The sequence below is a fragment of the Diaporthe citri genome, assembly GCF_014595645.1.
Source record: "Diaporthe citri strain NFHF-8-4 chromosome Unknown scaffold_1, whole genome shotgun sequence".
Taxonomy (NCBI): Eukaryota; Fungi; Ascomycota; class Sordariomycetes; order Diaporthales; family Diaporthaceae; genus Diaporthe; species Diaporthe citri.
In genome coordinates this window covers 6,834,002-6,847,940 of record NW_025064846.1, presented here as the reverse complement: position 1 = coordinate 6,847,940, position 13,939 = coordinate 6,834,002, and the positions used below count along the sequence as shown (strand labels likewise).

The window sequence follows — 13,939 nt, the reverse complement described above, 5'->3', positions numbered from 1 at the left end:
TGATGATGGTCCGACAACATTCGTGTTAATTGCCCACCTAGTGACCGTTTGCTTGCATGAGGTCATCTCATTGTTCTCTTTTACTTGGGTTTGGTGAGGAAGTGCAGAAACTGTGTCCTAGCAGAGCAATTTTCTCTTTCCTATTTTCGTTAGATTACCATCGGCGTTTCCCGCCAAGACAAAGCTGGAATTATGATTGTGTGGCATGCTCCGGGAAGATTGGCTACTGTGTAAGTGAAGTTCAGCTGCACAACTGGAGTGAATCTACGCGCTTGGCTGGAGCTCCGACACGAGCCAGAAAGAAATACTCAAAACTAAGGTTTAAGTATTGAGACTTATTAAAGGGACTAAGTATGTTTTGGACGTGGCCGTCAGCGCCTCTACTTAGAAATGACACGGGAATAAAGCAATGGAATTATAGCATTAAGAGTAAGTGTATTATTAATTTCATAAAACGTAGTGCCTTGCATTCTTATATATGCTATCTAGTATACTTATTGCTAAATTTTTATAAAATAAGCCACACCCTTAATTCTTTATTATTAACATATCTTATGCTTTATAATAATTAAAGAAGAAATAAATGCAATAATGGCTTTTTAAGTATCTTATTGCTCTTTATAATAAATGCTTATTAAATACTTATAAGGTATTACTTAATTAATTAATATAGCATATTATATTTCACTTATATTTATTACTACTTATATTTAAGCTTTCTTAATGCAATCTTATAAGGGCTAAAGCTTTTTATTTAAGCATTTATATATATAAATATATAAATAATATAGCTAATAACTTATTATGTTGGTTGGGTTAACGTATGTTGGTTGATAGCAGACTGGTTGTATTTGAATCGGCTATATAGAAGGAAGGAGGGTTGCGGCCGTAGGCTGCAGAACCTCCCTCTGGCTATAAACTATCTGGGGTGGTCACGTGCTGCCGCACGTGACCCTTGCCTGCCGGTGCTCTAGTGCCAATTGCCCATAGTGCCTATTGCCCATAGTGCTGCTGTCCCCTTATGGCACGTCCATAACCACATATTATATAATAAACTTTTATATAATAACTTATTATAAGATAACCTTTTATAAAATACTCTTTTCTTAAATAACTACTTATAAGATTATCTTTACCTTAATATAAAATAACCTCTTATAAATAAATATATATACTATATAAATTAAAAATTACCATAAGGCTTTCAATAAATTAGCAATATACCACTAATTGCTTCCAAAGGGTTTCATTATATTCCATCCTTCCCATGTAATCCAAAGCCACCTATGTAGAACTAGTCTTATTTCACGCCAAGCTTGTGGAGCAGATCCACGAATGTGCTCGCCATCATGTTCGCTTAAGCACGGGCCGAAATGACACCTAGTCGAGCCACACTCGAAGAGACATGATGTGCAAAGGATCGTCGGTGTGAGGAGGAGGATCTATTCCGTGCGGGGTATTTACGGCAAATGTAACGCTAATGGAAGCTATGAATGGATGGTGAATTCACCGTGAATACGCTACGGTGCGGCTGTGAGTGGATATCCTTTTACCTGCTGGGCATGCGACCTCCGTATGCTAGTACCAATGTAGATCGGCGCCCTCGTCCTGCACTGCTTCCTTTTCTGGGGTGGAGATATCCTTGGAGCATATAAGAGTGCAAAAGCGAGCCGTTATGATGATTGCCATTATGCTTATATGGCTAAGAATTATAAGGAAATATTATAGTGGTGGTATATTCTTGTCCTTGTGATTAGCTTTATTATTAGCCTTATTGTTATTATTAAGGAGAATATTACCCTCCTTGCATGGGCATATATTATTTTGCTATTACTTAAAATATTTATTGCACTTTTAATAAGCTGTTATTACTTAATGGTCCTTATATTATATTCTTATAAAGTTACTTTTTAACTCTAGTTTTATAGAGCACTCTTTTTTACTCTTGGTATAGCAACGGTATTACTATAAAAAACTTGTTAAAAATGTTGGCGGGCCTGATGCTACCCGGCTGTCCGGTTGGTAACATGTATTTTGCCACCTGTAAGTTTATTCCTTTTACAGTTCCTCGTTTAGGCTTTATAGCAAGCTATTAACATGCATAAGGATTACATAACGTTATTTCCAACGTAGTTACACTTTGCAATAACTTAAAGATAGGTAAATACCATATATATTTATGCCGTTCATTCATGTCTTTCGCAGCGCTGATAAATCTAATAGTTAAAATTCTGCTTCAGGTCATGTTCCTTACTTATATTTACGGCACTATCATGAGTAGTTTCATTAATTACGCAGTGATGATCAGCATCGTGAATGGAAACCGCGATCTGCTCGTCAACAGCAACCGTAATTCTTCTTGGAGTGATGCTATCATGCAATCATACAATACCAACGCCACGTCGTAGGCGCTGGCCAACTACCTCTACGGATCTGGTGGCTTGTACTATATGGTGCCTGTCGGCCTGGCGGTTGGCGGTGGTCTTGTTATCGTCCATCGCATCTTTATGTTTGTAAGTCTGCCTTGGAACTCCCTCCATCACACAATATTGTAATCCACCAACTAATTCTATACAACCTCCAGTTCGTCCCCGAGATCAAGGGCTTCTCAACCTCGGAGCTCAACCTGCCACAGTTTATCCAGTACGCCGGCTACATCCCCTATAACGCCAGCCAGACCTGCGTCATCTTCAGCCAGGTCATCGCCGGCTTCTTCACCCAGTTCTACCTGCGCAACTACCGCCCGCGCATCTTCAGGGACTACTCGTACCTGGTCACCGGCGCCTTCGACGGCGCCAGTCTCGCCGTGCTCTTCATCCTGTCGTTTGCCGTCTTCGGCGCCGGCGGGCCGTCCAAGCCGTTCCCTACGTGGTGGGGCAACAACGCTGATGGCTACTATGATCTTTGCCCATCTTCTGAGTAGACTCTGAGAATTATGGGCTGGGATGCTTCGGAATGGTACATAGACTTGTGAGATGCGGACTTAGACTGGCGGGCTGTGGCAGAGCTCCCGAGCGTGAGAAATGCGGGTTGGGGATAGATTCTCCGGGCAGAGCATTGCAGCATCAAATGCAGTTTCTTTTGGCTCTCAAGGCCAACACAAGTTAGCGCAGCTGTGCCTTCTCTGGGTTGCCCGCAAGTAGGGCTGGTGTGTATGACGGCTCTTTCTCAGGCCTCTTGCCATACCCCAGGTTTTACTTGGCATGCCGGTGCTTTGGAATGCTTCGCGGTCATGCATATCCAATTAAGCCACGGCTTGGCGCACATGCGGAATTTGTTTTGATAGGTATACGTCCTCGCGTGCTGTTCACTTTCGCCCCCCTTTAGTTGATAGAGTTTCATCACAGCATTACTCATCTGTGTGACAGACGGTGCGACAGAAGTAAAGTCAGGAGGAAAACAAAGCTTTCATTTATATGCCGCGATGGTTAAGTCAGCCTTGTGCAAGCTGGCGGCTTGGCAAGCACTAAATTCCTCATTCTAGGCACCAGCTTCTCTCGGGTCGAATTGCAGGCAGGAGACCTCGAGTAGCGTCGGTGCTTGCTTGATCCTTCGCTGAACAGGCCTCCTTGCAGCCCTACTCCACCACGGATGTGGATGCCAAAGAGCACGACGTTGTCGTCGGTCGGGAGTCATTTCATCATTGCAGAGGACGGTGTGTCGGGACCTACAGAAAACCCCTGTTTAGCGTCAAAAGGATAAAATATCATTGGCTAGAATGATCAACGTCTTCTCGAACTATTGCTTGTTTTCTGGGCTCTGTGCCGCAGCCATGCGTCGAAATCATTTAAGCCTAGGCAGAAGTTCTCGAAGTGGTGCAGATGGTAACCGCATGGGGATGACGTGCTGCTAGCGCCTCCTGCAGGACCCTCCACACGAGAAACTACCCTTCCTGATTCGCCTCCCTTTGATGGGATAACGTGGAAATTGGTACTACTAGGTCGTTGAGGAATTTGGGCGGCAACATGGCAAGACGCGAAGGAATGAAATGAAATGGAAATATTTCCTCGTGCCCTTGCGAAATGGAGCCTTTCCACCACTCTCTTCTCCTCTTTTTCTTGTTTTTTACATTGTGAATCATTACAACCTTGGACGGCATCGAAATTTGCTCAACCACAAACACAAGTAAAATTGAAAATGAAGTCCTTTATCCCCGCCATTTTCCTAGGCCTGGCCAGCCTCGTCGCAGCCGACGCGACGCCAACAGACACCTCCATCCCAGCATCAACAGACGCGTCGTCCTTCCTCTCGGAGGTGTACGAGGGCGAGGCGACACCGACGTGGGCCACGGGCAAGTACGCAACAACACTAGCCTCGGCCCTCTACAGCGCGCAGACCTCGTTCGCCATGCGCTCAGACTACCGCGACATCGTCGAGGCCATCTGGTCGGCGGCCGAGCAGGACGGCGGCTCCAGCGTCGTCGAGTCGCTCAGCGCCTCCTACTGGAACTGGGGCGCCGTCACCACAAACGGCTGGTTCCGCGACAACGTGCCCGGGGCCCTGCAGACCGCCGTCGCCCAGTACGACGACACGTGGGAGAGCGTCTTCACCAGCGTCGAGGCCAAGGCCACCGGCACCAAGAACGCCGCCGCCCCGCGCTGCACCGGCATGGCCGTGGCCGGTGTCGCGGCGCTGGGTGTTGCTGCTGTTGCTGGGGCTATGTGAGAAGGGATCAGGGCAAATTCGAGGCGGATCATGCCCCCCTGTGCGGGTCTAATCTGCCTGTCATGTGTGGAAATGGGTACCTGGCCGTTGGAGTTTGATGGACACTTTGAGCTTTTACGACATGGATGAGATGCGAGCACGTCCGCAGATGAATGGCCCTTGTGTTTCTGGCCGTTGACTGGTTCTTATACCTACGCCAGCACGTTCAGTCACTACAGGTGTGAAGATTGGAAGCTGGTGTTATCACCCTGCACATAATTATGGATAGTGACGAAAGCCGAAAGGTCTATCCCTAATCAATACTACCCAATACATTCTACACATCACTTCAAGCATCACACACTATGGATTTCGAGCTAATGTGGATTCGAATGAGATATCAGGAACCTTGAATCGTAACCTGCCCACCTTGTTCTACTGTCGCTCGCACATGCGGTCGTCCTTGGATGACTCTCTATATAGCGGCCAGGTCTGCACTGTATGCACACCCGCACATATTGTTTGCACAATATTGAAGACGTGCATTCATAATGTGCTTAGAATCAATCAAGCAGCCATGTATATATGTCTGTTTTCTGTGGATATGTCCTCAGCTGTAAAACGGATTTATATACTGTCCCGTGGGCTGCTATTTCGTGATTCCGCAATTATGAGCCGACTCTGCTATGTGTTCAAATGAAAAAGCTCAAGTTTCATGTTCCTGCAGTTGTAACTTTCTGGAATCCCAACTCATCTGACAATTGTGTTTTACGGCTTTTCTGGCACGGCAAATTGGCCGAATGATAGTTCGATGCCTGCAACTCCGGACTAAGAGGGGGTTGATGCTTTTTCTCAAATCCTTCGCCATGCACAGATTTGCACTAAGACACGTAAGTGGCGGAATGTAGGGTTCTTGAGCTGAGTCCCACCAAGTGCTGATGCATCTCAGCTTGTCGCTCCCCGCATCACCCTCAAAAACATCCACTCGTGTATGTATTGAACAGGGTGACCGGCAACAGCCTGACTGCACATATCGACTCTCTTCAGCAACATGCGTGCCATCTTGTTCTTGCTGGCGTGCTCCCTGAGCAAAGTCGTTTCTCGGAAACCAAGCTCGGGTGGCACAAACGCCCCAACCAACTCTCCCGTTTCCTCCTGCAGATGTGTGAGTTTCCAATGCCACGCCTATCACCACGATTCTCCTACAGCTGACACAATAATTTGAATGGAAGGGACCTCGTGATGATTGTTGGCCGTCTTCTCAGTCTTGGGATCTTCTCAATGTGACAGTCGAGGGAGCCCTGGTCAAATCCGCCCCGATTGCTCAATCATGTTATCCTGGGGCCCTGTTCGATCCGGTGCAGTGCGGATATGTCACAGAAATGTGGCCAGATCAGGATTTCATGACCACAAAGCCCATCGGAAGGCCATATCCTTACAACATCACATGTGCGCCGGTCAATTATGCCAAAAATGATGTGCCAACAACGTGCACGCTTGGCATAAGTCCTCAGTACGCTGTCAACGCAACCAGTCTTGAGCAGATCAATTCGACCATGTTTTTCGCTCAGCAAAAGAACCTCCGATTGGTCGTAACAAGCACAGGGCACGACATGCTTGGTCGCTCGGACGGCTTTGGGAGTCTCGAAGTCTGGCTCCGGTACTTCAGGAACAAGCTAGAATTCCAGGACGTCTACTCCCCTGTCAACGGCTGCCAGAGGTCCAACTGGACTGGAAGTGCTATAGTCATAGACGGCGCGTACCAGTGGAAGAACGTATACGCATTTGCGAAGACCAAAAATGTCATTGTCGTCGGCGGAGGCGCGATCTCACCAGGGGCTATCGGTGGTTGGCCATCCGGCGGCGGCCACGGTCCAGCAACGCGGAATTACGGCATGGGAGCAGACCAGATCCTCGAGGCCCGAGTTCTGCTTGCCAATGGGAAGGTAGTAACTGCCAATCACTGTGAGCACAGAGAACTATTCACCGCGATCAGGGGTGGCGGGCCCGGGTATGGTATTGTTCTAGGTACCACCGTCAAAGCGCACCGGAATGTCGATGTTGTGACTGCTCACCATCTATACTTGGCGCCGATACTGAACACCTCCAACAGCTCCGACCTTCTCGACGCTGTGACCATTCTACTAGAGTCACTGCCTGACCTCAACGATGCGGGTTTCGCAGGTTATGGATTTTGGTCCAGCAGTTACCCTGGGCCGTTCATCGGCAACGCGACCTCTGGGTATTCGCATGGTTTTTGGACTATCGGTTTGAATCAGTCTGAAGCAGATGCTGCCTTCGCGCCCGTCAGAGGCAGGCTCCAAGCCTTCAACAAGACACTCTCTATCAGCGACGATTTCGCTTCCTATTCTGACTACTGGTCATTCTACGAGGCCGAGTCAGGACTGTACGACGCTGCAGGATCCTCTGCCATCTTGACTTCGAGGCTTATTAACCGCCGTGCCCTCGCAAATCACACCGCTGTTCGCGAGGTCGTTGAAGTTATCGCCGGCAAGCCAGAAGATTTCACCGTCAACGTGATCAATCTTGTCTCGGGCGGCCAGGTATTCGCGGATGCCGCCGACGAAACTTCTGGACTACATTCCGCGTGGCGCACCTCCAACTATTTTGTTACTGTCGGTCGGGGCGTTGCCTTAAATGCTTCTCATGCTGAACGCTACTCTGCCATGGACGACGTGACCTTTGTCAAAGGCGCTGCTTTGAAGAGGTTAGCACCGGACACAGGCGGGTATATGAACGAGGGAGACAGGAATGATCCAGACTGGAAGACAACGTTTTACGGGAATAAGTACGGGGAACACCTGGCTACCAAGAAAAAGTATGATCCATACAACACTTTCTACTGCGCTACTTGTGTAGGCAGTGAAGTGTTCATAGAGAGGCCAGACTCGCCTCTATGTCCTGCATGAACGGATATTGTTCTAGTTGTTTGACATCTGGAATCCCAATGAGATACTCGTGTGCTGTGATGATACATATGAAATACACAATACTTGTCTTACCTTAGTAGGGTTAACATTCCAAGCAAATTACACCGAGGACCACCTAGATATTGCTTGTTTGGTTACCCATTTATTTACTGTATCCCACTACTTATTATTTTCCTAATGCTTAGGTTCATTTCTCCTAGTTATGGTCACCTAACATCACTGCTTCCGATCTAAAACAATATGCTACTACCTGAGGGTCTACCGGTCTTGAAAATGAGAGCTCCGGCCGTCAGACATCTCATCCACACTCTTGTATGCTGTTTGGACTATGGCGCTGGTTGAGAAGGCCAAATAATGCCGCCCCAAAATAAGTACCTTGATTTAGGAAGGAGGCAAAGGCAAAGGCAAGAAAAATAAATAAAAGTCTTAGGCCCGTGTTAAATACGCTAGTAACCAGCCATCTTCCCGCATTGGAACAGGCTACGTACGACTCGTAAGACCAGAGCTCATGAACACGATCGTCCCCGGAGTTCTAAGATAACAGCTGACTCGTGCAGGATGAACATGTTCGAGGACAAGGTCGACACGTGGGGACCTTGCCTATCCTGCACCTGGGTAGCATTCGTCTGAAACCAGCCACTTTCTGCCTTGGTCTCCATGCACGCGGCCTATCAGACACTCCCAATGCTGTCGGCGAGCACCACAGTCCTTGACTATGGGTAGGCTACCCGACTGTTTTTTGGCGTCTCATGTACTCGGCCCGAAACTTATTGCTTTGGGCCCACAGCTTCTTTAAATGAGTCCCTCCTTCAGCTGTTGTGGTGGCTCATTATCATGCTCCGCACATGGTTGCCCAGGTAGAGAGTCGTCTATTCCCTCGGGACCTCCACACCCCTCCCCATGTCGGAAATCTAACACCGGCCGTGTTATATAAGTGTCGAAATTCTGTAAGACTGCTCACCTTCCAAGGCGATGTGCTGGCAGATTGCCGGCAGAATCTAGCTGTCATCAGAGGCGTCACTACATCATGACAGCAGCAATGATCAAACACATTCATGGTACTGTCCTTTCATCCGTTATCAGGGGCATAATTTTGTACCGCCTACGAAAAATTCATACCGACGCCAAGTACCAATACCGGTCAAACACTCCGAGATGGCAACACCGATAGGACAGGATCTAAGTGATAACCTTGTCTTGGCGCGATGATGCAAGGCTTGGTACTCTTTGCAACACCACACCATGATCTAAGCATGCATCTCATAGAACTATAAATCCTGCAGAGCTTAGTTTTTTCTGTCGAATGGTAGCATTCATCTAGGCCGCCGGTGCGACGTTCTTTTTATTGGAGTCAACCCGTCGTACCATTCATTCTTCCGAACCCAAATCTCGGCAGTACACCAGCACCGCCGCCACGATGAAGGACCGCGGAGATGCAGCAGAGCGGTCTGTCACATTGGACCCTGAAAAGATCAATGCGACGGCTGATCCCGCCGCCGAAACTGATGCTCAGAGTGCTGACGACCTCGACGGGCCCAACTCGCGACACCATGTTTTCTCCGATCCGCTCGCTGCGGAGCACTGGCGCAACATCTATGAGAAAGCCGGGTATGAAAACAGACACCGCTTTGACCCGGAGTTCACGTGGACTGCCGAAGATGAGCGGAAACTCGTCAGGAAGGTTGATCTGAGGATTATGACATGGGCTGTAAGTGGCATTCAGTCAACCACCTGGGTACCATACAGTGCCTTTTTTGGTGTTTGAGACAACGGATGAACAGTCCAAGGTAAACTTTTGGCATGTGTACTGACTTGCAAGATTGAAGTGGATCATGTTTTGTGCTCTCGATATGCATCGGAGAAACATTAACAGGGCCATTTCAGACAACATGTTAGAGGAGCTGGGTAAGTTGCTCTCGCGCAACTCAGGTTGCATTCTTGCCTCACTTGGCTAACATAGTCTGCGCACAGGCATGGACACAAATGATTTCAACTATGGACAGACTATCTTCCTCGCGTCTTTCCTCTCGGCGGAGCTGCCGAGCGGCCTTATAAGCAAAAAACTCGGTGCTGACCGATGGATACCTTCTATCATTATTGGCTGGTCTATTGTCGCGGGCTCACAAGCGTTCCTCACAAATCGCGCCGGGTTCTATGCCATCAAAGCTCTTCTTGGCTTGCTTATGGGAGGGTTTATTCCAGGTTAGTTGGCAAATTTTCCCTGGCATCTCCTAAAAATGTCCCTTTACCATGTCTCTCGTTTTCGAGACAGACCTGCTTCGGCTGGCATAGATTTGAAGTCAACATGTGTTCCATGTGCGCCTCCTTCAATGCCGGCAAATGCTAACCGAAGCCCACTGAACAGACATTGTGTTGTACCTCACTTATTTCTACAAATCTAATGAGCTGCCCACCCGTCTGGCTTGGTTTGTAAGTACTCCGATTTTGCCTTGCTCTTAATAACCTCAGGCTGACACCAATGATCCAAAGTGGACTGCCCTCAGTACTGTGAACGTTGTGGGCTCTTTGCTTGCAGCAGGCGTTCTTCAGATGAGAGGCATCAACGGCTGGTCGGGCTGGCAATGGCTCTTCCTCCTCGAAGGTATTCTCACGCTCATCGTGGGCCTCTTCTCTTTCGGTCTCATGCCCCCGGGCCCTTGTCAAACTCGCAACTGGTTCCGCGGCTCCAAGGGATGGTTCGACGAGCGAGAAGAGAAGATCATGGTCAACCGCTTGCTCCGGGACGACCCGAGCAAAGGTGATATGAACAACCGTCAAGCTGTTGGGCCCAAGCTACTGTGGAAGGCTATCCAAGACTGGGAGCAGTGGCCGCTCTACCTTGTAGGCCTCACGACCTACATCCCGCCGAGTCCTCCACAGAACTACCTGTCTCTTATCCTGCGGCAACTCGGCTTCTCTGTATTCCAGGCCAACCTGCTTGTCATTCCGTCGCAGGTTGTCTTCGCACTGAACCTCTTGTTCGTCACTTGGGTCTCGAAAAGGCTCAAAGAACGGGCGATCGTATCCTCCTTCGCCAACATCTGGATCTTTCCCTGGATTCTGGCTTTGGTGGTCCTCCCTGCGTCTGCATCGCCATGGGTTCGCTACGGTATACTCACCGCTCTGCTCTCATATCCTTACTGCCACGCCATCTTGGTGGGTTGGAACGCGAAGAACAGCAACGCTGTGCGTACCCGAGCTGTTTCTGCAGCTTTGTACAACATGTTCGTTCAGTCTGGAAACATCATCGCATCCAACATCTATAGAGATGACGACAAGCCACTCTACAAGCGAGGCAACAGCATTCTTCTGGGCATAACATGTTTCAACATTGTCTTGATGTACCTCGTCAAGGCGTTTTACATCTGGCGGAACCGTGTCCGCGATCGAAAGTGGAACGCCATGTCGACTGAGGAGCAGGAACAGTATCTCATCAACACCAAGGATGAGGGGCAGCAGAGGCTTGATTTCCGTTTTGCGCATTAGACGGCAAACTGGTGATGCCGGGCCAGAAGCGATTTTGAAGCTTCAAAATATGACCTCAGCCTCCATGTACATCAGATAGATTGAACCAACATATTCGTACTTAGCTTTCATCAGCAACAGAGATCTTGCAATAAATCCTGATTCGCGTAACCTTGTGTTGCAACACTGAACGTGCCAGATTCGCGAAGTGATCGATATGCTCCGATGAATAATTATGGTCAGCTTTCTTGTTGCAGACTATCAGACACAACGAAGACTCGTTCACGTAGGTGGCGAAGTCTGAGTCTGTCGTTCTTGTACAGCAGACATTGAGAGCGAGCGTATTGACTTGTAGGTACGATGTTCACCTTCGCTAGCAACCTCGTCGTCTAGTCAGTGACGAGGCAGACTTTTACCAACGGGATGACCAACGGGATGAAGCACAAGCGGTGAGTAAACCTGGATTGTGACTGTCCAACACAATGGTCAGTCACCCATTTCAGATCTGTTTTCTTTTTTCTATTCATCTCATGCCAATTTCACCCTGCGGATAGTGCAGACGCCGAAGTATAAATCAGCTTTTGTAATCAACGAGCTCCGAGAGACATGATATCAGACACGGCAAAATTACAGCCAAGCATTCAACACTCCAGATACTCACTTACTCAAATACTCGAAGTCCATCCAGACTGTCTCTCCCCGGACGCTCGCATTATTCAAACTCAGGCATGGACTGGGATTTTGCAGCTGCAACGATGCTCGTTATCGACGTTATACTCGTTGCATCGTACGTGTTATGGCTCTATATGATGAAACGCCTTTTCCGTGGACAATTTGACACGAGCACACGCGGATAAGGGCCACCACGTCAGTCTGTTGTTTTCCTTTGCTACGAAAGATCGTCGTCGCTCTCTGAGACTGCGGGTAGCATCGACCCGAGAAGGAGGCGCAATCTTCCCCGCAGCCGAAATCCGGATCTTCGATATCTCCGACATTCGTTTTCAGGAAAGCTGGTTTGAGTTCCGATTCTGCCAAAATTTTGATCTCATAACCTATTCAATTCAACATCATCTTGTACTCAACGGATCAGGATGCCTTGTACGATCGTCCGTAACTCGACCGGTGGGGGGAATGATGGGGCTCAGAGCACAGTCAAGGCTGCCAACACCTTCACTGGCGATGTCTGGTGAGTCCAATCAACGCGGTTGCATGATGATGTCAAGGCCCCTCAACAAACAAATCTGGCTATCCGCCCCCGAACAATCATTCTTGGGCCACATGCAAAACAAGTACTGACCAGCGTCTTTCAGGATGGACAAGCTCGCGGGCCCCGTGGACGGCATAATGTGCAATCATGTCACCTTCCTTCCCGGTGCTAGGACTTACTGGCACCACCACGAAAACGGGCAGATACTCGAGGTCAAAGCTGGAAGTGGGTGGGTGTGCGATAAAGGCGGGAAGCCTCAGCGCATCAGCGCGGGCGATATCGTTCAGTGCCCGGCTAAGACAGTTCATTGGCATGGCGCCGACGACGGCAGTATGATGATGCATCTCGCAATTAGTCTTGGAAAGACCACTTGGATGGAGGAGGTCAGTCAGGAGGAATATGGAGCGAAGAGTGGTTAGCGGCACGGAATGTCAGCAATTTCAAAGCCCCTTTCTTTCGAGTAATATCTCGACACGGAGGTTGAAGCTGGAAGACCAAAGACCTCTCTTTCCGTTTGTTTCCCCTTCTCCTGACATGACCACGACAAGTATGAGGCGACATCGCCGTATTTTGAGAGCAACCCCTCACGGTAGCGCATTTCAGTGCAGCAAGTATACGAGTGAAGCTTGCTGCCCGGTCAGGCATTGCGTATCAGAAAGAGCGGACAGAGAGAGAACGAGGGCAAGATGTCCGCGGACGCAGATCTGAAGCTGAGCATTCTTCCCAAAGTGATTTCATCATGAGCTTAGCAAACTGTTGTGCCATCCTCCGGCAAAGACATATCCTGTGATTGCAATCTGAAAGCTGCTTGTAATTACATCGCTTGTGGACACCAATTCGAGCCAAACAAACCAGGTCCTAGCCACTAAATCGCGGCCTCCTTTTGACAAAATAGACGACGTCGACCTGTAGCTAATAAGTTGCTCCCTTACTGGGAGATAAAAAGCGCTGGACTCAGTCCTTCCACCGTCTTCTCATGTTTATCAACTTCAACTTTGTCCGTATCATTTCTGATCCAGCAATTGGTTCATCGCGGCGAGGTTCCTCCTCGGTCATGGCGCTGGCGTCGTCTACGAGAATCAAAGGCGACCTCCACCCACGGTCCGCCTCAGGGATGTCCTCGTCCATCCTGTCCTTCAGGGGGTTCTGTTCTCGCCATTCTTCCTCTTTTTTGGCCCATCTCTCAACCTTATTCCTTGACACCTCGCGCTCACGCCTGCAAAGCCGGCACGGCACGGCTTTCACTGCCCATGTGCCAGACCACTCCTCACGACGATACCGGCAATTACTTGGTCGTGCCCGATGACGTTTTGCCCACCCGCAGACGGAACCTTCTGGTGCGGATGGTATAGAGATCATGTGCTCATTATCAAAGTGGCAATCGGGGCAAAATAACTTGTCGAATTTGAAAGTGCACATTGTGGCTGGCGAGCTGCGAGGTTCTTATTGAGTTTGAGGTACCCAGTGCCGTGGTTCTGGAATTTCTAGTCAATGCTGAATGATAATGATCTATGGTGAATTGAAGCTCCAAGGAGTGATGACCTGTTTGTCCGAGACTGTGGTTTGTTGCCTCAGGGGGTGTGTCAACTTCCAATCGTCAGGGCACACAGTGTTTTCCTTGTACCTTCCCACTGGCGTTGTTGGCAGCTACTCACTCAGACCCTACTGGCTC

General features: G+C 48.8%; 5 protein-coding genes across 5 annotated transcripts; all 5 read left to right on the top strand.

Moving 5' to 3' along the window:
* Positions 1–2,027: 2,027 nt before the first annotated feature.
* Positions 2,028–2,923, top strand: INS49_001810 (uncharacterized protein; the record flags this gene model as incomplete). Its single annotated transcript, XM_043162631.1, has 4 exons — positions 2,028–2,043; positions 2,224–2,336; positions 2,409–2,513; positions 2,585–2,923. The coding sequence occupies 4 exons, from the start codon at positions 2,028–2,030 to the stop codon at positions 2,921–2,923; spliced, it is 573 nt and encodes a 190-aa protein (XP_043031137.1).
* Positions 2,924–4,137: 1,214 nt separating this feature from the next.
* On the top strand, positions 4,138–4,665 carry INS49_001809 (uncharacterized protein; the record flags this gene model as incomplete). The annotated part of the gene is made up of 1 exon (XM_043162630.1): positions 4,138–4,665. The coding sequence occupies one exon, from the start codon at positions 4,138–4,140 to the stop codon at positions 4,663–4,665; it is 528 nt and encodes a 175-aa protein (XP_043031136.1).
* A 1,361-nt stretch (positions 4,666–6,026) lies between these two features.
* Positions 6,027–7,574, top strand: INS49_001808 (uncharacterized protein; the record flags this gene model as incomplete). Its single annotated transcript, XM_043162629.1, has 1 exon — positions 6,027–7,574. The coding sequence occupies one exon, from the start codon at positions 6,027–6,029 to the stop codon at positions 7,572–7,574; it is 1,548 nt and encodes a 515-aa protein (XP_043031135.1).
* A 1,438-nt stretch (positions 7,575–9,012) lies between these two features.
* INS49_001807 (uncharacterized protein) lies at positions 9,013–11,081 on the top strand (the record flags this gene model as incomplete). Its single annotated transcript, XM_043162628.1, has 5 exons — positions 9,013–9,303; positions 9,422–9,500; positions 9,567–9,797; positions 9,961–10,025; positions 10,086–11,081. The coding sequence occupies 5 exons, from the start codon at positions 9,013–9,015 to the stop codon at positions 11,079–11,081; spliced, it is 1,662 nt and encodes a 553-aa protein (XP_043031134.1).
* Positions 11,082–12,151: 1,070 nt separating this feature from the next.
* On the top strand, positions 12,152–12,686 carry INS49_001806 (uncharacterized protein; the record flags this gene model as incomplete). The annotated part of the gene is made up of 2 exons (XM_043162627.1): positions 12,152–12,246; positions 12,371–12,686. 2 exons carry the CDS (start codon positions 12,152–12,154, stop codon positions 12,684–12,686), a joined length of 411 nt encoding a protein of 136 aa, XP_043031133.1.
* Positions 12,687–13,939: the final 1,253 nt, after the last annotated feature.